This window comes from Magnolia sinica, chromosome 8, assembly GCF_029962835.1.
Source record: "Magnolia sinica isolate HGM2019 chromosome 8, MsV1, whole genome shotgun sequence".
In the NCBI taxonomy this organism is placed as follows: Eukaryota; Viridiplantae; Streptophyta; class Magnoliopsida; order Magnoliales; family Magnoliaceae; genus Magnolia; species Magnolia sinica.
In genome coordinates, this window is record NC_080580.1 from 9,978,907 (window position 1) to 10,004,313 (window position 25,407).

A 25,407-nucleotide genomic window follows, 5' to 3' on the forward strand; every position below is an offset into this window, starting at 1 on the left:
CGACTCGGTCCCCAGAGCTAGCTATGTGGGTGAGACCGTCCCTGACTACGCCTTCAGGCACCATTGTTTCATGTGGTGTGGTCCACTTGATATTTGTAACTGTTTGCCCTTAAAATAAGCTCGAGAACGGATGGACAGGGATATACAACACGTTGCTGGTTATGGTGTCGTAGCCAAGTGGCGTCTGCTTACGCACGAACCACGTTTGTTTGAAGGTCCATACTGGACAAACAACCCACGGACTTAGACCGTCGCTATAGATGAGGCCGCCAATTCAAGTAGATTGGCTGGTGTAGCTGATGTGTGCGTACATGTCTTGCAAAGACCAGCGCTGATGCTCCCCAAGCTCCTAGTTGTACTAACGGTTCAAAAGAGATCAAAGTTACATGACCCCACAGTTCATCCATTTTTCTTTATCATTTTAGAGCATTATGCAAAAAATGGATCATATCCGAAGATCAAATGGACCACACCACAAATAGCAGCAGGGATAATGATTTTCACAATTATAACATTAGTAAAGCCCACCATAACACTTATTTTCCATTTATTCTGTTCATAAGGTCACAAAGACGATTAGGAGTAAAAACAAATTTCATATTGATCCAAAACTTCTGTGATCCTTGGAAGGGTTTCAATGATAGGAGTTCAATCCCCCACTACTTTTTGCAGTGTGGTCCACCCTTCATTTTTTTTTCTACACACTCACACCATATTGGGATTTCACCACCTATGGAAACTCGAACCCTTGAATGGGTGTTGAAACTCCTAAGAGTCTACCACCTGAGCAAGAGTAAAGATCCACTTGATAGTTAGATTTGTCTTATTTTTAGCCTCAAGTCTTAGGATTAGCTCGCCAAATAGATGGTCGGTTTGGATGTAACACATACCTCATAATGAGACCCACATAACTTGCTGAGGTCAATACACCACCTGCATAGTTGGTGTGTCGATCCAGTAAGTAGTTCAGCGATAGAGGATTAGGTGAGGCAGATTCAATAAGGGAGCAGATTAGGTGTTACCCTTACCATGTAGGGCCCACCTTGATGAAATTTTTTGTATATCCACACCGTCCATCCGTTTTTCCAGATCATTTCACGAAATTATCCCAAAAATTAAGCAGATCTAAATCTCTTGTAGACCACAATACTGTAAAAAGGAGTGAATGACCATTAAAAACGTTTTGGAGGACACAAGCTTTTTGGATCAAGCTGATCTTTGTATTTTATCTTCATCTATAAGTATTTTTGACCTTATCAACAGGTTGGATGGCAAATAAATATTAAAATAAATATTAGGCATCTACTTATTGTAAAATAAGCTGCAAAACTTTTGGATGGTTTGGATATAGAATACATACATCAAGGTGGGCCAGACAGTAAGGGTCCCACATTCTTGGGGTCACACTGAATCGACCAGCCAACTAGATGTGACGTTTAGTATGGGCCCCCCTTCATGTATGTATTCTATATCCACACCTTCCATCCGATTTTTGAGATCACTTTTGGGCATTAAGCGCAAAAAAATGAAGATGATCCAAATCTCAAGTGGACCATATTATAGAAAATAGTGGTGATTGAAAGCCCTACCATTAAAACTTCCTAGGGCCTGCTGTAACGTTTCCATAATGTTTATTTGCTACTGGAACTATTGATAAGGCCACACAAACCTTGATGAAAGTTATTAAAAAAAAAAAACTCAGCTTGATCCAAAACTTTTATAGCCCATTAATGGTCAATCAGTGCAGTATGGTCAGCTTGAGAAGTGGATCCTCTTCCATTTTTGGCTCATTCCCTAAAATGGTTTAGCAAAACAAATGAACGGTATGGATAAAGAATACATACATCAAAGTAGGCACTATAATAAGGGCTACACCTAATATGTTCCCTTCAACATGTCTCGTGGGAGGCGGGCTGTAATAGTGACACTGAACCAATCAAATATCACCACATCAAACCTCACCTCACTGAATCAATTTCCAGCTCAGTATGATCATTGATTTGATGGGTATGAAATTCGGAACTTCCATGAGGCTGTGGCCATTGGGCCCACCTTGATATATGTGTTGTATATCAAGTCATTCGTTTTTTCAACTCATTTTAGGATCTCAAGTCAAAAATAAACGACGTAGATTTAAATCTCAGGGGGACCAAACCGCAAAATACAATAGGGAGTGACTGAATGCCCACCAATAAAAACATCCTAAGGCCTACCATGATATTCATTTGCATTTGAACCTATTCTATCGTATTGTCAATGGGCCATGCTAGCCCAACAGGCTTTCAAGCTTGGCTTGAGTTGGGCTAGGCTTGGGATGGAGTATTAGGCCACGGGGCTGGGTTTGAGCTTAAAGCTTGATCCTTTTTTTCAAGTGGGTTAGGCCTAACTTTCCAAATGACCGTAAGCTTGGCCTAGCCCATGCATTAACTTTCAAAGTTAAAATTTAAATGGAAAAGAGCTCTCTTCCAAAATAAATCTATTCACATCCCACCCTGGCTAGTATCTTGATAAAGCATGAATGATTCTTATGAACTAAATCTAAACCCCACACCCTATCTAAAACTTCAACCATTTTCAAGCCTGATCCAAGTCATTATCTAAGCCAAGCCATTACCTAAGCCGAACTAGACCCAAGCCACTACCTAAGCCGAGCCACACCCAAGCTGTTTTTAAGCCAAAACCTCAAATCCAAGCATTAAATCACTCTTCGGGCACGAATGAGCTAACTGGCTAAGTGTCGGAGTGAACAGTAAACTAAGGTAATCATATTACCGCATCCTCTCGGAATATGTACCCCGAGCTACAGTTCTTGCTCTACTAAAAAGTCAACTACGATGAACTTGCTTAACTCTAGAGTTCCTACTATTTACCATTTTACCAAGCCCTTTTAACCCATAAGAAAGTATCATATAACATTTCTCTTCCCTCTACCAATCTTAAACTACTACATCATTATTTACCTTTCATAATACATAAAATTTTCAAAAAATCATCCCAATGGGCTATAAATACCCCCTCCTCTCTTCATTTCATGAACCAAGTAACTCTCACCAAGAGAAGGAGAGAGAGAGAGAGAGAGAGAGAGAGAGAGAGAGAGTGCTTGAGTTATCAAGCTTACAAAGATCGTGTTATCATCATTAGCATTCATATTTCGTCAATCACATCGTTACTTCCCTTCTCAACTCCTTACTCCTTTAAGTTTTCATTAAACGTATGCTCTGTGACTTGCCAAAATTCTAGATTCTGACACATCAAAAACTCGCGATAGCCTAATTCTCTTACATAACATTCTAATATCATCACATTTCTTCTTAATTAAATCTCATTTCTATATATTCTCTAGCAATTTTGATCTGTGGCTTGTTAGAATTTCGGATATTGCAACATCAAAAATTTAAGTCTGTCTAATCTCATTTTAATGTTTTAAATTCTATTATTTTATCTCGTAAGATCATCTTACCAAATAAAGTAGAGACTGTACACCAGTACGGACAGAGATGGTGTCTAACACATTCCATCTCTGTAACCGAGGTTCCTTACTCGGAATCTCAGGTCACAAATCAGAAGTCAACTTAAAGCAAGAAAGTCTCTGAATTCTCTCGCTCTTAGAGATTCTACATGTTCTAACAAACTACATGATTTTGAGCTAATTAGCTAGTGGCGAATCCAAGTCTACAACATCATCAATCTAAATTAGCCTATACACCTTAAAAGCGAAAATAAAAAAGCGTGGGCATCGATTTCCAAACATTCGCAAAATCCTCTTCTTTTTTTTCTCTCTCTCTTTTCATTAAAGTAAAATACTAATTTCTAACTACTATAACTAAAGTATATGCCTTTATGGATTGAAGATAATTAGGGTTTTCTATCATAATCTCTCTCATGATGGGGTGAGGAAAGCTAGGGTTTTCTATCATCATTTTTGTTGCTTTTTTCTAGCCAAATGGGAAAAAACTGTAAATAAGTAAGGAGAAGACGAACATAGTACTTCAGATCTTGAAGAAAACAAGCTCCTCTTAATGTAAAAATAGGTGAGACATTTCTCTAGTTCTACTTTCATCCAATATTTTCATGATATAAATTGTGAAGATGAATTTTTTTCTCATTTTCTTCTTAATCTGGTCGTGGATTTTCTTATCAATTGAGACTACTCTCATTTTCAATTATCCGAGAGAATTTGTTGAAATACACCTTAAGATATGATTTTTTTTTTTTTTAACCTTTTTCTTTTTCACATTCCTTTCGCATTTTAGTGAGATTTCACCGATTTCCATTTTTAGGCTCGCGCTTAGGCTGCTGAATAAATAATTTGGTATGACCTCGGGCTAGACTATTTTAGCCTATCACAAACTAGGGTTGATTTGGAATTAAGTTGAAAATTCTGGCTGCCAATGGCCGAGCTTGGCCTGCCCTAATATGGCCTGTTGTCAAACTTGCCGAAATGAAAGTAAAACACAAATATCAGCTTGATAAAAATTGCCCTAACATGGCTTGTTGTCAAACTAGCCGAAATGAAAGTAAAACATAGATATCAGTTTAATAAAAATAACTCTTTTTATGGTGGGCATTTAATCACTGATGTTTCATGCAGCATGGTTAACCTGGGATTTGGGTCAGTTTCATTTTTAGAAACATGCTCTAAAATGATCTAGCAAAATGAATGGACGCTGTTGATATACAAAACAAACATCAAGGTGGGCCCCACCGAATCCTTGTTCACAAAGAATTTCTATGGCTCAAAAATCTGGCCGGTCTACGTGTCACGCTGGCTCCACTGGTATTGATGGTTGTAAAAGATAACTGTCGGTTCATATTCAAAATACATGTGTGGCCCGTCCGGATCTGGCATACATGTGCCAAATCAGAGATGTAGTGCGCACATGTTTCACGCTTGATGCCACCTTCACGACGGCTGGGATATCCCATCAGTGTATCGTGTAGACAAATATGGACATTTGCTAGCATGGCTGCCCATGCACTGCCCTCTCTTCCACGGAAACGGATTGGATGGTGTACCTGTTGAAAATCAATGGTTTTTCAAAATTAAAAATGAAAAATTCAAATTTTTCAAAATTTTGGGATTTTTCCGCCAAAATGCTTTTTGAAATTTTTGAATTAAAAAAAGTGCGGTTTGTGCTTTGTCCCACATCGGAAATGGTTGAAATCTTTTTGTAGTTTATATGAGATGTTGTGAAGAGTATTCTTACTTGGAGCTTTTGGAGGAGGTGATACACGGGTTGCGTGGGCACTGGAACACACGCACGAGCTCGGGCTCGGGTACGGGGGTGGGCGTGAGCGAGGGCGTGGGCAGTGTGGCTGTGTGGCTGTAATGACGCTAGATGACAGTCTAGTGCGATGAGTCTAGTCAAAGCTTTAAGGCAGTGTTGATCTGAAATGGCCTATGGCTTTATAGGTGACTAAGAACGGTCGGATCTTAATTCCGAAACGTTCAGCAGTTTCAAAAAATGGTTTTATACCTTGAAAGCCAAACAATCCGAAAATGGATGATGATCCAACGGTTAGATCCTTTGATCCGACAACCAGAAACGTTTGTGATTAATGGATAACGGCCAGAAACGTTTTTCAAACGTTCTGGACCATTGATAGCAGCCTAGCAACAGTCCACTACCTGATGCCTATATAAACTGGACCATTCCAGTACGTTTTCATCATCTCAACACACTCCTCTCTCCTATCAAATCAGATACAATCTATAAGCTTCATTCTAAAATACTTAGAGCATCTCCACCGTCTGAATTTGCCAGAAGAAATCTACTGTGTTAAAATTGTTCCCAGTGGACCTATCATGATTGCTGCACGCTGGATCCAGAAAACTTGTCTTATCCTGGAAGCAATTCACCTATAACTCATCAGCAGTTGATAAGGGGGCGAATCACGCTTTAAGGATAGCGAGTTATACATGAATTAGCCTAGTGAAACATTTGATTTGTGATTTTTTTTTAAAAATATTTTTGGTGTATCCAAAATAATATTTACAACAGTACCACACACTAGCTATATAGACATTGTATTGACGTCAGCAAGTTCCGTGGGTTACATCATAAGGTATGTGTTATATCAAAACCGTCTATCCATTTTTTGAGCTCGTATTAAGGCTTCAATGTAAAAATAAGGCAGATCTAAACATCAAGTGGACCATAATGCAAAAAGCAGTAAGGGATTGAACATGTCTACCATTGAAACTCTTTTTGGGGTCATCGTTCAATTATTTTTTACCTTATGAATATATTGAATGGAAAATAAACGTTGTCGGTGGGTCCTACTAATTTTTTAACGGTGAAAATCATTATCCCCTGTTATTTTTTATGTTGTCCATTTGAGCTTTGGATATGATTATTTTTTGGTTAATAAATCGATGAACGGTTTGGATATAATAAATACATCATTGTGGGGCCCATGCAACTTTGATCTCCTTTGAACCGTTCGTACACCTCGGAGCTGGAGGAGCGTCGGCGCTCCTCTTCCCACGACACGTATCTACATCAGCTGTATAGCTGGTGTGTGGTGCAGTGCGGTGCGGTGCGGTGCACCAGCCAATCCTCTTCCAGTACCTTTACACGTAGCACAGCATACGTACCAACCTGGATATTTACAGAAGATCCGGTCAATTTTTATTTTATTTTATTTTTTTAAAACACACGCGCACACACCACCACACACTCACGCCACAGTGGTTTTCCACCGCCTATGGATACTCGAAACCTTAACCGGGTCTTGAAACGCCTTGAGAGTCTACCACCCCGAACAAGTGTAAGGATCCTAAGGTAGGGTCCCACCGTAACTACGATACCCAATACTCATGCTCGTTGAATGTAGGCCGTTGAAATTTTCTCTTGGATACAAAATCGCAACGGCCCATATTCAATGTCCTAGTGTAGCCATTCTGTCGAGATAAGGGACGCGGATTGCGTCCACCCCGCTCCGTGGAGCCCACCCTGATGTAAGTTTTTTTATCCATGCAGTTCATCGTTTTTCTAAGATCATTTTAAGGTATGATTCTAAAAATGAGGCAGGTCCACGGATTCAGTGGACTACCCCAAAGGAAGCTGCAGTGACAGTGACCCCTACAGTTGAAACCTTTTTAAGGGCTACCGGGATGTTATTCTATCATAACCTATTCATAAGGTCACATAGACGTGGATAAAGTGAAAACAAAAATATAAGCTTATCCGAAACTCCTCCCGCTCTCTGGAAGTTTTTAATGGTGGACGTTCAATCCCCACTTTGTGGTCCACTTAAGCCCTGGAGCTGACTCATTCCTTGGATCATAGCTTAAAATGATATGATGAAAATGATGAACAGTGGGCCCCACAGATCCCGGGGTAGGACGCAATCCGCGTCCGTAAGATAACCAGTGTAAATTTTGTATAAAACCACATCAACGGTTGAAACTACCTCAGCAACCACTCAGATGTTCCGCATGCTTAAAAGATCAGCACGTGGGAGATGTCGTAGGTGCACGTACGAGATCTTTAAAGACTGTGGAGTGGTCAAGATTGGCTGCTCTGAACCTGATGGCTCCTCAAATTCAACCTCCCCCTCTCTCTCCAATCACGGACGATATTCCATACGGGATTGGTGAACCGAATCTCATAAAACTCAAGCCGTCCTGAGAAGTGGGCCCCACTTTCTTTAACGCTTCACAAGAAAATCGATCCAGTGTTTCCATCAAGTGGGGCCCACTAAAATCATAGCAGACGTTTAAAACTACCCTAAGTAGAAACTAAGGAGTTCGAGCTGTAAATACATGGTAGCAATGCTTTCAAAGCTTCTGGTGTCCCTTCTCCTCATCAAGCTTGCATCATCATCATCAGTGGACGGCCATGATTTCACCTACAACGGATTCCGCGGCGTGAACTTGAGTCTCAACGGCGTGGCGGCGATCACACCAGACGGCCTCCTGAGGCTGACCAACACCAGCCTGCACCAGATAGGCCGTGCGTTCTACTCCGTTCCTGTCCGCTTCAAGAATTCATCCGACGGTGATCCTTTCTCCTTCTCAACCACTTTTGTCTTCGCGATCGTCCCGGCCGGTGATCCTGATCTGAGTGGCCATGGGATCGCATTCGTCATCTCACCGTTGAATAATCTCCCCGGCGCACACCCTAGCCAGTATTTGGGTCTCTTCAATTTAACAAACAATGGAAATTCATCAAACCACATCGTAGCCGTCGAATTCGACACCATCATCAACCCCGAATTCAATGATATCAATAACAACCATGTTGGAATCGATATCAATGGCTTGAGCTCTATCAAATCCTCTCCTGCATCCTACTTTAATAACAAGAACGGTGAGTTTAATAACATAAGCCTAAAAAGCGGCAAACCAATCCAAGCTTGGATAGAATATAGCAGTATAGAGAAGCAACTCAATATAACAATATCTCCTATCGACGTCCTTAAACCAATTCGGCCACTCGTTTCATCGATTGTTAATCTTTCATCAGACATATTCAATGAAATGTATGTGGGATTCTCCTCATCGACAGGCTCTATGCTCACATCCCATTACATTTTAGGATGGAGCTTCAAAATCAACGGGCAAGCTACACCACTCAATCTCTCAACCCTTCCGATTCTTCCTCAACTACCCCACCAGAGTGAAAAGAAACGGATGAGTGAAAAGAAATGGATGGTTCTGGCAATTGGGTTACCGTTATTTATCATTTTCATCCTAATAGCAATCTCCATCGGCGTTTATAAGGTGAGAAAAAAGATAAAATTCGCTGAAATACTCGAAGACTGGGAGCTTGAATACGGCCCCCAAAGGTTCTTCTACAAGGATCTCTTCATCGCCACCAATGGCTTTTCAGAGAAAGAACTTCTCGGGGTCGGCGGTTTCGGTAGGGTGTATCGAGGCGTACTACCAACGTCAGGGATCGAAGTCGCAGTCAAGAAAATCTCCCACGAATCGCGGCAAGGAATGAAGGAGTTCATCGCGGAGATCGCAAGCATCGGACGGATCCGACACAAGAACTTAGTCCGGCTACTCGGATACTGCCGCCGGAAGGGAGAGCTCCTACTCGTTTACGATTTCATGCCGAACGGTAGCCTCGATAAGATGATCTTCGACCATTCAAAGTCAGTCCTACAATGGAATAATCGGTTTCAGATAATCAAAGGAGTAGCTTCGGGTCTTGTCTATCTGCATGAAGATTGGGTGCAAGTAGTCCTTCATAGAGATATTAAAGCTAGTAATGTCTTATTAGATCATGATTTAAATGGGATGTTGGGAGATTTCGGGCTGGCGAGATTGTATGATCGTGGGACCGATCCTCAGACGACTCACATCGTTGGGACCTTCGGTTACATTGCACCGGAGCTGGCTAGGACTGGTAAGGCGACGATGAGTACTGATGTGTTTGCATTTGGGATCTTCATGCTCGAAGTAGCTTGTGGGCGGAGGCCAATATCGTCAAGGGCTATGTTGGTGGAGGAGCCGATCTTGATCGATCTGGTGCTGGAGTGTTTAAAGAGAGAGACGATCTTGGAGGCGGCGGACCCGAAGTTGGGAGGTGATTATGTGGTGGAGGAGATGGAGATGGTGTTGAAGCTTGGATTGCTTTGTTCGCACCCTTTGGCTACATCCAGGCCTACCATACGGCAAGTGGTGGAGATTTTGGATGGTGAGGATTCGATCCCGGAACTGTGCCCGGATAGTTTTGATAGTAGTGTGTTTGGAGTGGGCCATGATGAAGGTTTTGAAGATCTTGTGATATTGTTTCCTTCGTTGGATGCTCAGTCTTTTGTCTCTGGTGGCCGTTGATTGTATAGAATTAATGTAGATTTTTATCTTGTTTGTGTGGTTCGTATAACATTGGGTTGAGTTTTGAAATGCGCGCATGTGTGCTTGTAGAATAAGTCTATTCTATACCGGTTTATGTGGGTCCAGCTTGATATATGGCTCAAATCTAATCCGTCCATAAGGTGGGCCAATTCATATTCACCTTGTGTCCCAAAAATAAGGACGGTTCAAAATGCAAGTGGGTCACACCATAAGGAAGAGTCTGGAAGGAGACGTCCACCATAGTCTACCTATGATGGATGGCCAGGGAAGGTGAATCATGGCCCTCCATCTAGGAACCCGAATCAAACTCTCTGTGGCCCAGGTTGTTGTGTGTGTGGCATCATTCCCTGAATCAGGTGGGGCCCTCGATAGACATCTCACCTAAACATGAAATTTCGGAAACGGTTGGCTACTCCCCCTGACACCAAACCGGTGGCTGGTGGTTGGTGCTCCGTGGGCCCCACAATGATGTATGTGTTTCATCCAATTTTACGTATCATTCTAGGGCTTTATCAAAAAAAAATGAAAGGGATATAAATTTCAGGTGGACCACATTATAGGAAAACAATAGTGATTGGATATCCACCATTAAAACCCTCCTAAGGCCCCTGTACTGTTTATTTGACATCCAACCTGTTGATTATGTCATACTTATGTACTGTATTTTACTGTCGAGTTCATCTTGCCTCTGTCTCCGTTAAGGAACTTTGTAGCTCCAACAACATGGTCGGCTACGATCATTTGACCATCGTTACATGTAGACCCCACCTAATGGACGGAGTAGACGTGCTGGTGACCAGGAGTCGAGACAAAAGCACGGCGAACACTGAAGCGTCGACGGACATTTTGTTTTGGCTGTTGACTAGGGATGGGGGAATTATTTGATACTCGGTAAGAGTATACTTGATATACAGGCACTCAGAAATTGTGCATGCGGCATACATTACCTCGAATTAGGCCAACGGACGCGGATTTCCTGCGAAAGCCTTTATGACGGAAACGGATTGGCTACTCCCCTGCCACCAAGCCGGTGGCTGGTGGTCGGTGCTACGTGGGCCCCACCATGATGTATGTGTTCCATCCATGCCCATTTTTACGGATCATTTTAAGGCTTGATCCGAAAAATGAGAGGGATATAAATCTAAGGTGGACCACACCACAAAAAATAATATTGATTGGATATCCACCATTAAAATCCTCTAAATGTCCACTGTACTGTTTATTTGACATTCAATTTGTTGATTAGGTCATACAGGCCCAGATGAAGGGGAAAAAACAAAAATAATCTTGATCCAAAACTTTTATGGCCCCCAAAAGGGTTTTAATGGTTGACGCTCATTCAACACTGCTTCCTGTAATGTGGTCCACTTGATATTGGGATATACCTCATTTGTGGTCACATACCATAAAATGACCTGTAAAAGTAGATGGACAGAATGGATGAAACACATACATCATGGTGGGGCCCACAGAGCACCGACCATCAGCCATTGGCCGGTGGCAGGGGGAGTAGCCAATCCGTTTCCACACTTTATGTCTCGGTGGGCCCACTAGAATAAGCTTATTCGGACCGGTTTGGCTAGTGACCTAACACTAGCCAGCTAGCTAGTGTCAAAGCTGCTAGGGCCATCGTGATGTGTATGTTTTATCCCCGCCATCCATTCATTTTGCCAGCTCATTTTAGGGAATGAGTAAAAAAACAGATTCAAATCTCAGGTGAACCACACCACAGAAAACATTGTGGATTAAACGCTTACCATTGAAGACCTTCTCGGGGTCACCGGAGTTTTGAATCGAGCTGATATTTGTGCTTTGCCTTCATCCAGGTCTGTAACCCTATCAGGTGGGTTGGATGGCAAATAAACACTACATTATGCCTTAGGAAGTTTTCAATGGTAGACATACAATGATTCTGTTTTCCTGTGGAGAGGTCCACCTTTGATTTGTATCTGTCCCATTTTCGGGTTCATACCCTAAATAAGATGAAAAAATAAATGGACGGCGTCAATAAAATACATACATCATGGTAGGGCCCACGTAGCTTTGACACCAGCTAGCTGGATGGTGTCGAGGTCACTGGCCAAACCGTGTCTTATTCTACGAGGAATTGCAAACTAACCTGATTGAGCTGCTCCACAAGTATGGCAAACGCACATTTACATCGAATCTACGGAATAAAATATTAATTATCTTATAACATGGTGATGACAGAGGTGGTCGGGTTCGATCGGTGGTCAGAACGGTTTGGACCATCTGATCCAAGTTTTAAACATTGATTGAAAATGATATCATAAGAAATAATTTATTTTCTTCTTTGATGGTGGAAAAATTGGCCATTCAAGCTTATCAAGAGTGACTTTTGTACCGCCGACATCAACTTGTGGCAAGTATGGGATGTTGTGGAGCCCATGCAATATGTGCATCAGATTCACCCTATTGACCAGATGCAATGTCACACACCGAAATTTGAATACAGATTGTGCACCTTTAAACTCGAGTTTCGAGTCGTAACTGGTACACAAAGTGTATTAATTTCATTTCATTATACAATTATTTAGAAGCAAAATTAATATTCATTTCTAAATTCCAACTAGATCTATTTACAATCATTCACACAATGATTTAATCATTAATATTTGTCCATTCTCAATATCCATAAACATTCAATTAGCATAAATTTGTCCATCAGTCAATACAACTCATCAATGAATACTTGCTACACACCTATAATAATTCAATTAAATAAAATCAATCAAATGCTTAAAATCTTACAGCTAATCAGATGATCCTAACATATAAAATTTTAATAAAATAATTAAAAATGGTGCAAATGCGGTCAATTCTTCTTTTGATAAGTACGGCTACGTTTTACACGTGCACCAGTTCAAGCACAACTTTTTATTCTTGCACTAACCCATTAGCTAATTATTCATCTGTACAGTTTTACATCAGTAAAGGATAAGCTAGACAGACCTAATGAGAATTCCCGACATGATTCTTTACATCAATTTATAATAAAATATCAATAATCATATGCAAAAAAAAATGCAAATGCAATGCATCAATGCATCAAGTGGAAATTCGTCCACTTGCTTGAGTTGGAAACCCGTCAACCCGTATCTGTCCCTTGGCAGGCTTCTACCATTTGGTAGGCATAAGCAAGGCCCGCATCTACTCCTTGAGTAGGCTTCCACTAGTATAGTAGGCTTCTGGTAACGATTCTACCAGGATATACCATTTAAGGAGGTACCCCAGGAATTCAGCATGTGTTGTGCATGCAATTGATAAATGTACCAAGTAATTATGAATCATATATTGCATAAATTATTTCGATTATCACATTTGAATCAATATAATCTAACACATTAATCAAATCATTTCATTATTAATGTAGAAATCGTATATTCATCTAAATTAATTAAGAGTACATGTTAATTATATCAGGGTGAACATATAATATATCAAACAACCCATTTATTTTAACTCGATGGATGGGAAACATATCGAGATTACTTACCTTGATACGGTGGAGAAGATTCAGTGAACCAACGGTTTAAATTAAATTAAGACTTCTTAAAATCACATAAATAAGAATTATTTTTAATCTTACGATTACACATAATGAATAAACGTATGATTCATCATTAATCATTTCTTCAGATCGATGTTGCCCATCCAACGGTCTGATCGATCTAGAATTTAAGATTTTAATTTATTTTAATCTTAAGGAACTAATAAATGGTAATGAATTAATCACGCATTTCAGATTATGTCATATAATTCTCAGTGTCAAGTTGTATCTTATGCATATAATTACTCTTTCGGTATTTCTTCAATTTCATTAGATTAAGGAAGAAAATTAGTAAATTTATAATCAGTACGACCCATTGAGGTGTCGAATTAGTGTGATTCTTAAAAATATTAAATAATTAAGTCTTATAACACCCATGAACAGTACAGATCATACTAATCACGGTGCATCATGGAAAAATCTCACCTTTTGCACATCAGCATTAAAGCTATGCGCATTAGTGTACTTTTCCACATGAATGAAATAAACATAAACAATGGATGTTTGATTGATCCAATCATCCAATATATAGATCATACCATATTAACTATTATATAAATAAAATAAAGAAATAAAAATAAAATACTAACCTAAATAAATGAATTCCAAAAATCCTCTTTTCACTTTCCCTTTCGTGTTTTTATTTTTTTGTATGACTTTTTCTTTGATTTTTTTAGTTTTGATAGGACTCTTACTCTATTACATTCCTTTTTAAGAAAGAGGATTCGTTGAGACACTACGAGATAGGAAGAAATTTTTAAATAAAGATAAATAAGAGGAATGATGATGAGATTGGTGGATCTCTTTCCCACTCAAAATTAAATTTAAAAACTTTAAATTTAAATTTTATTAACAAAGATTGGGAGAGTTACATGCAACCTTTGATATTAGGCCATGAGACAAAAAAATGAGGCTAAATAGAAACTTGGGTGGGCCACACCACAGAGAGCGCGCAGTTGGGTTTGAACAATCAACAAAGTTAGATTTTAGGGCCCACTGCATTGTGTATACCGCTGTCCAAACGGTTAATTCATAACATGTTCCCTCGACAAATAAATAATCACTTCATTTTAAAATTCAAGTTGGGTAAAAACTTATTTGGTTTTTCAAACATGATTTGATATTACTTCGTATGCTATGACTCACCTAATTTTTGGACTAGCTTAAGTTTTAATTTATATGCAAAGAATGAGATGGACGATATGACGAGCAAGGTCAGTCCAAAGTAGACATCACATGGGCCCATGACAGCCTAATATTTTTAACACATGAATATTTTATTAAATTTTAAAAAATAAAATTGGGTCTAACTTCGTAGCTCAGTGACAGACGGATTCTTTATTTCAACACTAAAATATTAAGATTGATTGCCCTCGTGGTGTAGGTGTAGGTGCAAAAAAATTAAAAATTTAAAAAAAAAAAAAAAAAAAACACTCAAAAGCCTATTTTCTTTTAATATTATTAAATAAATTTTTTGGTATATAATTATAAAATATTTGAAAGTTAACTTTCATCAAAATTAACCATTAAAAAAGATTATTACTATTACATTTGACTTTTAATAAATCAACCTTATCACATAATCTAAATTATCCAATAGTGGGCCGTCTATGGTATTTTAATTAATTTTAACCGTCTAAATGGTAAATTAAAACCGTCCAAAAGTTGTGGGTGACCTTTTTTATGTATATGTAAGGGCAAAATGAGGATTCTTCCCAAATCTACCAAAGTAAATTTTATATGGTTTATTGTCAAATTAATTGATGGTCATCTGTCCCCTTGATATTAACTTTAATGGCAGATAAAAGTTATGAACATGAAAAAGAAAAAAAGATTACTTGATAATACTAAAATTGGAAGGACTTTTTTATAAATAACAGAAAGAAAAGATGCTATTTGTTAAAAATTATATATCAAAAGATTCAAAACCTTCCGACTTACTTTTAATGTGAAAAGAGCCAAGCAGCTGGTGCGTTTGGATGCGCCATCAAATCAAATTGTCATAATTTCACTACCAAAATGATGTTGCAGGAGGAATATACTCTCGTTTGGATGAACGGAATGGAAGAAATACATACATTATGGTGGGCCCAACAGAGCACCGACCACCAGCCACCAGGCTGGTGGCAGGGGAGTAGCAAATCCGTTCTCTAAAGTGTGCACCATTCCACATAAAACAACGGTAACAAACTATCTAAAAACCTTCAAAATCACACTGGGCCACTTGATGGTTGGATCATCCTGTTTTTTTTCATGACGTCCGACTTTCATGATAAGGAGCTGATGGACGGGTCGGATGCCATTGGAGTGGAAATGAGGAGACTATATCGTAGAACCGGAAGTGCTGGAAAATGGTAGAGCCATCTCACTACAGTACATGTGGCTGGGTATTTTATGGATCCCGACCGTCCATCAAGTAGACCCAATCATAGTAGGCCATGTTTTTATTTCAGTGTCCACCATTTCCCGAACTTAACATGGACTACTAAGTATATTTGTTTTGGACTGTCGCTTTGAAAGCTGCAGAATGATCACGAGGATTATCTTATAGATATTTGTTTCAAACTATTTGCCATAGATGGTACGTCCCGCTGGATGGACGGTCCCGATTTTCACATCAACCTACCACGTGTAGTGTGGATCAAACTGATATTTGTGTTTTCCTTTCATCCATGCCTGCGCGACCTTATGAACAGGTTTCAACGGTGGATGTCATTATCCCCACGGTTTCATGTGGTGTGGTCCACTTGAGTTTTGGACATGCTTCAATTGTGTGATCATGTACTAAAATGAGCTGATAAAATGGATGGACGGGGTGGATAAGGCACATGCATCACGTGGGCCCCACATGCGTACTAGCTAGTCAATACGCAATCACGTGGGGCCCACCATGATGTATGTGTTTAATCCATGCCGTCCATCCGTTTTGACAGCTCATTTTAGTGCATGATCCCATAAATGAGGCAGATCCAAACCTCAAGTTGACCACACCACGGTAAATAGGGGAGATAATGACTCCCACCGTACAAACTTTCTAGGACCCATGCTTATTTTCAATCCAACCTGTTCATAAGGTCACACAGACATAGATGAAGCGAAAACACAAATATCACCTTGATTCAAAGCTTCCGCATCCCCCAAGAAATTTTCAACCTTAGGTGTCCAATCCCCATTGTTTTACGTGGTGTGGTCCACTTGAGCTTTGAATCTTTCTAATTTTTGGCATAATTTCCTAAAATGAGCTGAAAAAAATGATGGAGGGCATGGATGAAACATATACGTCACGGTGGACCCCACAGGGTCGAGTCACCGGGAAACCGGCCGGTAAGAAGAAGTAGAATCTGGTGTCCGTTTACCACTGTTAAATGGCGTGTCGTCATGCGTGGCCGTCAATCCAACCATTCCAGAGTATGGGCCCCACTGTAGATGGAGAATAGGCTGAAAGTCGTACATCATCGAACAACTTCGTTAGGCTTCTTTATAACCGTTCATTTGACGGACAGCAAGTCGCTTTCGTCACTTGCCGGTTTGCCATGACTATTCTCAATTTCCCATTAAAAGCAGTTGAAATCATTGACTTACATACGGTAGCCGGCGAAGGAGATCTTCCATCTCTCCAATTCATGGGACCCACACTTGCATATGGTCCATTTCATGTCACGTCATCAAATTCGACCTTCCAACCACAGACAATGATACGTCAATCAATCTACGCCGTACATTTTTCCACTTGAATGGTAATTTGAGTAATTCATCTAGAAGCTAGCCTGGACCGTCATACATCGACTGGATCATCATAACCGTGTAATTGCTGTCCATCGAATGAACGGTTAAAAAGAAAACTACCCAAGTTGTTCGATCAGGCCGGCGACTTACAGCCTATGCTCCTTCCGCAGTATGGCCCACGGTTTGGAAGGTCTGGATTGAGGGACATGTGCGCCGCATATGGTGCATGAGTACTTACCGTTTGACGCTGTGGTAAACACACTTCGGAATCAATCTCCTTCATCTAACGGGGACGTGGATTGCCTACGTACACTGCCCCCAGCGACTCGATACTGGATGGTGCTCTGTGGGCCCATCATAATATGGGTATTTTATCCACGCCGTCCATCGATTTTTGCAGCTCATCTTAGGGCATGATCTCAAAAATGAGGCAGAACAGAATCTCACATGGACCACACAATGAAATAGTGGTGATTGAATGTCCATTATTAAATACTTCTCGGGGTTGCAAAAGTTTGGGATCAAGCTGATATTTTCAGCTCCCCTTCGTCCATATCCGTGAGACCTAATTAACAGGTTAAATGGTAAATAAACATTACAGTGGGCTTTAGAAAGTTTTTAATGGTGGCCTTTTAATCACTACTGTTTGTAGAGGTGGGCATTGAGTTGAGTTAGACCAGATTGGGTCCAACTCAACTCAATTCAATTTTTCTAAGAACTTGATTCGAACTTAATTTGATCCAGGACCAAGTCCAACTCGATCCAATCCGAATTCTTGCTGGCCTGACCCGAACCGAGTCCGATTCAGTCAGGGAAACCGAACCGAGTCAGATCGAGTTGAGTCTATCCAATCAAGCTGAATAAAGATTGAGAGAGAAAGGAAGAGAGAAAAGAGGGGAGAGAAAGAGGGAGAGATGGGTAAGTGCGGCACCGTTTGAGTAGAAAAAGAGAAGAGAGGGATTAGGGTTTCATTCGGGTGAGACTAGGGGTGTACACGAGTCGATCCGAGTCGAACTGGGCTCAACATAGCCCGACCCGGTCACCAGCCACACTCAGCCCGAATCCAGCCCGGCCCGGTCACCGGGCCAACATGTCTAGCCTGAAGCCAGACCGGTCAGCAATCGTACGAGTTCGGGCCAGTTTCGAACCTTACAGCAAGTTCATGGGAAGGGATTTGGCAGGTAATCCGGGTCCCATTACAAGGCCATCGATCAACAGTTTAGATAGTTGAACTATAGACTCCACGAAAAATCTAACTAGTCATGACATTATAATTCATTTTTGTATTTGTATGAATCTAGGCCGTTCAAGTTATATGTCTATGAGGTGGATGAGTCACTATCACTTCAAAGAAGGGCAGTGAACTATCCCAGAAGGGTAAAAGGGAAAGGAACGGGTAGGGTTTTGAAATACACACACACACATACACACACACACACACACACACACACACACACATACGCACCACTTGACCGAATCAAGGCAGGTCGGGTCGAGTCGGGTTTCGGGCCGGGTCAGGCCAAATTGGGACCTATCCGAACTCGGCCCACACTCAGTTTCGGGCTGAAGAAAATGGCCCGTCCCGACCCGAACTCAGTTACTAGTCGGGCTGAGTCGAGCGAGTTAACCGGGCTAGCCCGGTTCGTGTACAGCCCTAGGTGAGATGGGTAGTAAAAAAAAATGAAATTTTACTTATATAATACTCGACCGAATCGGATCAGATCAGATCCATTCGAATCGGATCGGTTCGGATTGACCACGATCCGAATTCGATCCGATGTACGATCGAATCTAAGTAGTCCTATTCGAACCGCACCGATCTAGGCCTTCAGTTCGGTTCAGATCAGGTTGGATTCTGCCCAACTCTAACTGTTTTCTTGTGGTGGAGTCCACCTAAAATTTGGATCAGCCTTATTTCAGGGCATGACCTAAAATAATGATGCAAAATGGATGAACGACATAGATATATATATAGGGGCCATAGTGCACCGCCATTTATGAGCCAAAAATAAACAAATCCAAAGCTGTAGTGGACCACCCCACATTAAACAATGCGGATAATAACACCTACTGTTTAAACATTCTTACACATTACCTTGATGTTTATTTTGCCAAGCAATCTATCCATAAATTGCCAAACTATGTTTATTTTGCCAAGCAATCTATCCATAAATTGCCAAACTAAAATGAAGGGAAGGCATACATATTAGCTTCATCTAAAACTTTTGTATTGGTGGGAAAATTTTACCGGTGGAAATTCAATTATATTTTCTTATGAATTGGCCTACTTGAAATTTGGATCTACTTTATTTTTGGGCTCATGCCTAAGCTGAGTTGGCTACATAGGTGAACTACATACATCACAGTAGCTAGGTTTTATACGGCGTGTCCCAGTAGTAGGGTCACCGTCAGAATGACATCAGCGGGGATCCACATTTCTAAATTTGAACAGAAAGGTGCTCTGTTAGATACGACCTTACACAAATCATGTTTGAGAGTTTTCAGTTCAACCGGAGCAACCCTATTGGCTCGTAAACGGATTGGCTACTCCCCGGCCAATGGGTGGTGGTTGGTGCTATGTGGGCCCCACCATAATATATGTGTTTCATTTATGCCGTTCATATATTTTTGTAGATCATTTTAGGATATATGGCCAAAAAATGAGGTATATCCCAATCTCAAGTGGACCACATTACAGGAAACAGTGTTGAATGAACGTGAACCATTAAAAACTTTTCAGGTGCTATAAAAGTTTTGGATCAAGCTTATCTTTGTTTTTCCTTTCATCTAGCTGTATGACCTAATCAATAGATTGGATGTCAAATAAACAGTACAGTGGGCCTTAAGAGGATTTTAACAATGGATATCCTATTATTATTATTTTCCTGTGGTGTGGTCCACCTGAGATTTATATCCCTCTCATTTTTGGGATCATGCCATAAAATGATATGTAAAAATAGATGAATGACATGGATGAAACACATACATTATAATATGCCCACATAGCACCAACCACCAGCCACCGGGTTAGTGGCGGGGGGAGTAGCCAATCCGTTTCCATTGGCTCCGCCACTAAAAAAAACTACAGCCACTCTCGGGTTCAGTAGCAACCCCTCTGTTTGATATTAGGGTTAGATTAGCTATGTGGTTTTGATCATGATGTATGTGTTTTATTTAAGCGACCCAACTACATTTTCAAGTACATTTTAGGGCTTGTTTGATCAAACATCAAGCGCATACATTTTTAACACAAAAATTGAGAATGCCACAACATATTTGTGGGTCCCGTCGTGATGTGTATCACTTATCCACACCATTAATCTATTATAGCTGATGAATTTATGGCATGATCCAAAAAATGAGGCATATTAAAAGCTCAAGTGGACCACGCCACTAGAAAAATGGAATCAAACACTTACCATTAAAAACCTCTCAGGCCCACTGTTTCTTTTTTTGTGGGTCATTTGAGTGTTTGATCTGCCTCATTTTTCGCCTCATTTTTCAGTTTATGGTTTAAAATATTGTGTTAAAATGGCTGGACGAAATGGATTTATCATATAAACCACCTTGGAGTCCACAAATTTAAAATAACTCTTTTGAACTAATCTCCGAAGTAAAAAGTACAGTGAATTTTCAAATGAAAAAATCAAAGGCATGAACCTAAAAATAAGATAAATCCGAATTTCAGTGGATATGTGCCATTATAAATTTCATATGGCTTTCTTGTAATGTTTATTTGCCACCTAACCGGTTAATTATGTCACACGGACCTGAATGAAGGGAAAAAAACAAATACCATCTTAATTCAAAGCCCTAAAGAAGTTTTTAATGGTGACTGTTCAATCACAAGTCTTTCCTGTGGTACATCCCACCTCAGATTTGAATGTACATTATTTTTTGGACTCATGCCTTAAAATGAGCTGGAAAATGAATGGATGACAGGTATGGCTCTCACCAGTATTGGTGTCTTGGGTCTTGGATATAGTTATTCTAGGACCCCATCAGGTCTTTAGACCTTTGTTCCATCAGAAGTTATGTCGGTTCCAGATTAATAACGGCCTTTACATGATTGGCCCACTTGATGGACGGATTCAATCGCATCCACGAGTCACTTTAACAACCCACGGTATATTGCATATATTTAGCTTAGCAGACCTCATGGTGTGGCCCACATGCACACAATCTATGGTGTGACCCACATGCACAGACTTGTGTTTTTCTTAGATTAAACCTAGCTCTCACATCCTTAAATGGATTAACACTGAAAAAAAATGCTAGGGTTTGGCTCTTATGATGGCAAGGAAATCAGGGCCTAAAAATTAGCTCTAGACCTTTGGCCTCTCAACCATTCCCAACTGCACGTGAGGTTTCCATGTATTGCACACTGAGAATTTTGGAGAAAAAGTAAGCCAAGGGTAATTTACACCATTGAACATACAGACTGCTAATCAAGACCGTTCATCTTTAAGACCAATCATCCTAAAGTGTTGTCATGTGTGTTGTTAAATCATATGGCTTAAGGTATGCCTAAATTTATAATATTATAATTTCTGTTTGATAAACTTGTGTACATTCTGCTACAAGCAATCTGACCCTTTGAGAAATATTATCTACATTTTTGCTCTCATTTCTAAAGTAATAAGTATTTCTTTCTTCCTAAACAGCTCACTAAATTACTAGTAAAGACATTCTTCTTTTTTAAAGATTGTCTACTGTTAAGACCTTTTTACTACCAACCAACGATCCGAAAGCAGCTATCTTGAGAAGGATAGCATAAAGATGTGAAGCGATCTAAGAGGGCTTTATATTCTTCTACTTTCTCATCACAAAATATATATGTGTGTGTGTGTGTGTGTGTGTTTGCAAGAGGGCTCCCAAATAACTGCATTCCTCGCATGGGAAAAACAATCAACCACTAATCCAGAAGGAACCAGGAAATGACAGAATATTTGTGCTCCTAAGCTTAAAGATTGTAATCTTCTTCTTTCTTAGGCTGTAGTCGAGTCGCTATCTTGGCTGCTTTGATCTTTTTTGTAGATTCTCTTTTTGTTTTTAATAAAATGAATCGTTATCTTTGAAAAGAAGAAAAAAAATGTGTACATACACTGCGATGCACTACGTAGATCCTGAACCATACCAAACGATTGAGTTCCCGATTATAATTTAGTATTTAATATCTAATAATTAAAATTAACTACACCTGAATCCATTGTAGTCAAGTCGAAGATGGTGTACATAATAAAAAGACTTTTAACTGGGTCTAAACCCAAGCTTATTTATAAGGGCCTGTTTGGCTGGGTAGATGGGATGGAATTGGGAGGGATTGGAAGGGATTGTAACATAGATCCGGAATTGGCCAGGCGTGCCAAACAGACATGGGATCCTGATCCCAGGATATAGCAATCCCATGGATCTTAAGGGCCTGTTTGGATTCGCGTATAGTATTGTATTGTATTGTAATTGGATACTGTTCATGTATACATTGGACGGTTTTGAGAATACACCCAAATCAGCATGCCATTGTTCAATGTTTGGATAGGACATATTGTTTAGGCAAGTATACAATTTCTTATACTATGCAATGTTTGGATACCATGTATTAAGCCTGCGTATTGTACAGTCATACAACATCTGGAGGGTTATTACCCCATGGAGGAGTAGCAGTGACCTCAATCCAGGCCGTCCAATTTGCTGGCCTTCCGACAGATTCGGGTTTTTTCTTTTTCCCTCCAAGAGCAAAAATGAACTTTAAAAAAATAATAATAATAAATAAATAAATAATCACAAATCTAAGAGAGCTCTCCTCATCTGCGAGTTTCTGCAGTGTCTCTTTCCCATCATCAAGATCAAACGTTATTGCTTTCACCGCATGAAGATCAGAATTTTTGGCATTCTCAATCTCTTTCTGCAAGGCTTCAATCTCAGCAGCCGTTTCAGCCAGCTTCTTGTCAAGGTTCCTGCCCATTTCAGGATCAAATTCTTTCTTCAAAGACTCCAATTTCATCTGGGTTTCTTCTATTACATGTCTTGCACTCTACTGCTCAACATCTTTTTCTGAAAGGATCTTTGCATGCTCTTCTTGGGCTTGCACAGAGGCCAGCATCACATGCACCAGCGACTCCTACGCAGCTGCAATCTCTTTGGAGAACTCGCCTATCCTCTCCTTATTAGCATCTGTCGCATGCTTGGCACTTTCTTCTTGGTGGAAAGCAAAAGGTGTTGAATGGAAGCAGGGATCTAGATCTCTGAGAGAGAAAATGCCATGATGGAGCAGGATATCTCCGTTCTCCATAGTTGAAACGTATAATATCCAAAGAGATTGTCGTCGCCCGATAATACTATGCATTGAAGAGACTGCACTGCACGATGCAGTAGCGTCTCAAATCAGTTTACCGCCTTTTGAAAGTTCTGGATTATTGGTGTTTTCGCATACATGGTGAACGCCGGAAGCCACCTCTAATCCAAACACTGTATAATGGGTATATTCGAGAATATTCTGTTATAATACCATACAATGCACTCTTATACGCGAATCCAAACAGGCCCTAAGACAATCCACTGACATCACCATCATTACCTTTAAATCCCATCAAATCCACCCTAATCCCTTCAAAATTACCTGGGACGTGTTTGGTTCGAAGGATCGAAAGGGATTGGAAGGTTTAATCCGGGATTGGCCAGGCGTGCGAAACAGACCAGATATAGCAATCCCATAGATCTTGCACCAATCCACTGACACAGCTATCATTACCTTGAAATCCATGCAATCCACTCTAATACCATCCAATCCCATCCAATTTGCCCGGCCAAACAGGCCCTAAATGCATTAAAAAATAGACTCAAACCCATTAAAGTTGGGTCTATGGGTGCACACACTTTTAACACTTTTTCAGAGTGGCAGTTCATTGCCATATGATCCACAATGCCCAAGTACAAACAAGCACAATTGAAAAAAAAAAAAAAAAAAAAAAGACATCTTTTACATCAAAACCGTGGATTGGTCACTCAGCATAGTAGATGAGACATGGTCAACTTGGACGAGTCCCACTGAATTTCGTCACCACAGGTTATCTTTAGAATAGAAGGTGACCCTGGACTCAATCTGACTCACCAAATTATTTAAAAATAATAATTAAAAAAAAAAATTTAAAAATAAACAAAAATAAACAAATAAAAACATTAACCTTTTTCCTTTTTAAAACACATGCACCTACACGCTCGCGTGGGATTTTGCTATCCATAACGCTCCACCATTATTGAAGCCGTGTATCAGGTCAGACCTGAGTTTAAAAAGCATGAACCTAGGCTAAGCCAAGTTGGCACTGTGATCTAAGCTATGTATCAAGTCAAACCTCATTATGGCTAAACGAGTCACTGATTCAACCTAAGATAAAGTATGCGGATGCCCTCACCGACATAATCAACGGCTGAGAACCATTATAAGATGACTGTACCAGATCAAGGCAGTCCTAGCCCAGGAACGAAAATATTAGGTTAAGAATGGCAGGGGCCGCGCGAACGCGTACCCCCTCGACCACAAATTATGACGTGCACTCTCCTACTTGAGGAGATGCTAAACCAACGCCCCTCCAAAGTGCAATGGAGGCCGTTGATTTAGGCCATGGGCCTTCTTGTTCACCCAATAACCCCGCCCAGGTAAGTATGGCAGAACGGTCGTCCTCGGCTTTATTTTATATTATACTTCCCCACTAAGCTACTACTCTATCTTCCGATGTGGGACTTAACATTGCAAATAATGGCTAAGGAGAACACAGTCAATGGTCCTGGTTCAAAAATAAAATAATAATAACAATAAGGTCCTACCATTTGGATGGTTTAATTTCTGTTTCGTACATGGCACGTGTGTAATAACTGAGTGCATGAGCACTTTTTACAGACACCTCGATTAAAGCCACGGCCACTCATGGACGTTGCTGGTTGCATATTCAATCTACTGTTAAGACTTTTTTTCTACCAACCGTCCATCCGAAAGCAGCTACCTTGAGTGGGATAACCACATTTCTCTTGTAGGAAAAACAATCAGCCACAAACACACAGGGAACAAGGAAATGACAGAATATTTGTGCTCCTAATCTTAAATATTGTAATCTTCTTCCTCCTTAGGTCGTAGTTGAGTCGCTATCTTGGCTGCTTTGATCCCTTTTTGTAGCTTCTCTTTTCGTTTTTAATAAAATGAGTAGTTATCTCTCAAAAGAAAAAAAAATTATGTACATACACTGCGATGCACTGCATAGTCCCGGAACCAAACCTAACGATTGAGTTCCGATTATGATTTACA

The 25,407-nt window shown here is 40.2% G+C and overlaps 1 protein-coding gene and 1 non-coding gene across 2 annotated transcripts; one reads left to right on the forward strand and one right to left on the reverse strand.

The window, feature by feature from the left end:
* Positions 1–7,768: 7,768 nt before the first annotated feature.
* On the forward strand, positions 7,769–9,872 carry LOC131252824 (L-type lectin-domain containing receptor kinase IV.1-like). The gene has a single exon (XM_058253551.1). It carries the CDS (start codon positions 7,769–7,771, stop codon positions 9,788–9,790), a length of 2,022 nt encoding a protein of 673 aa, XP_058109534.1. The 3' UTR covers positions 9,791–9,872.
* Positions 9,873–24,612: 14,740 nt separating this feature from the next.
* LOC131254620 (U1 spliceosomal RNA) lies at positions 24,613–24,772 on the reverse strand. The gene has a single exon (XR_009175742.1). It is a non-coding gene; the product is annotated as a U1 spliceosomal RNA (small nuclear RNA).
* Between the last annotated feature and the right edge of the window lie 635 nt (positions 24,773–25,407).

What these genes read in the sequence shown, in the direction of transcription:
- LOC131252824 (XM_058253551.1), top strand. Translation starts at nt 7,769, where the DNA reads ATGGTAGCAATGCTTTCAAAGCTTCTGGTGTCCCTTCTCCTCATCAAG.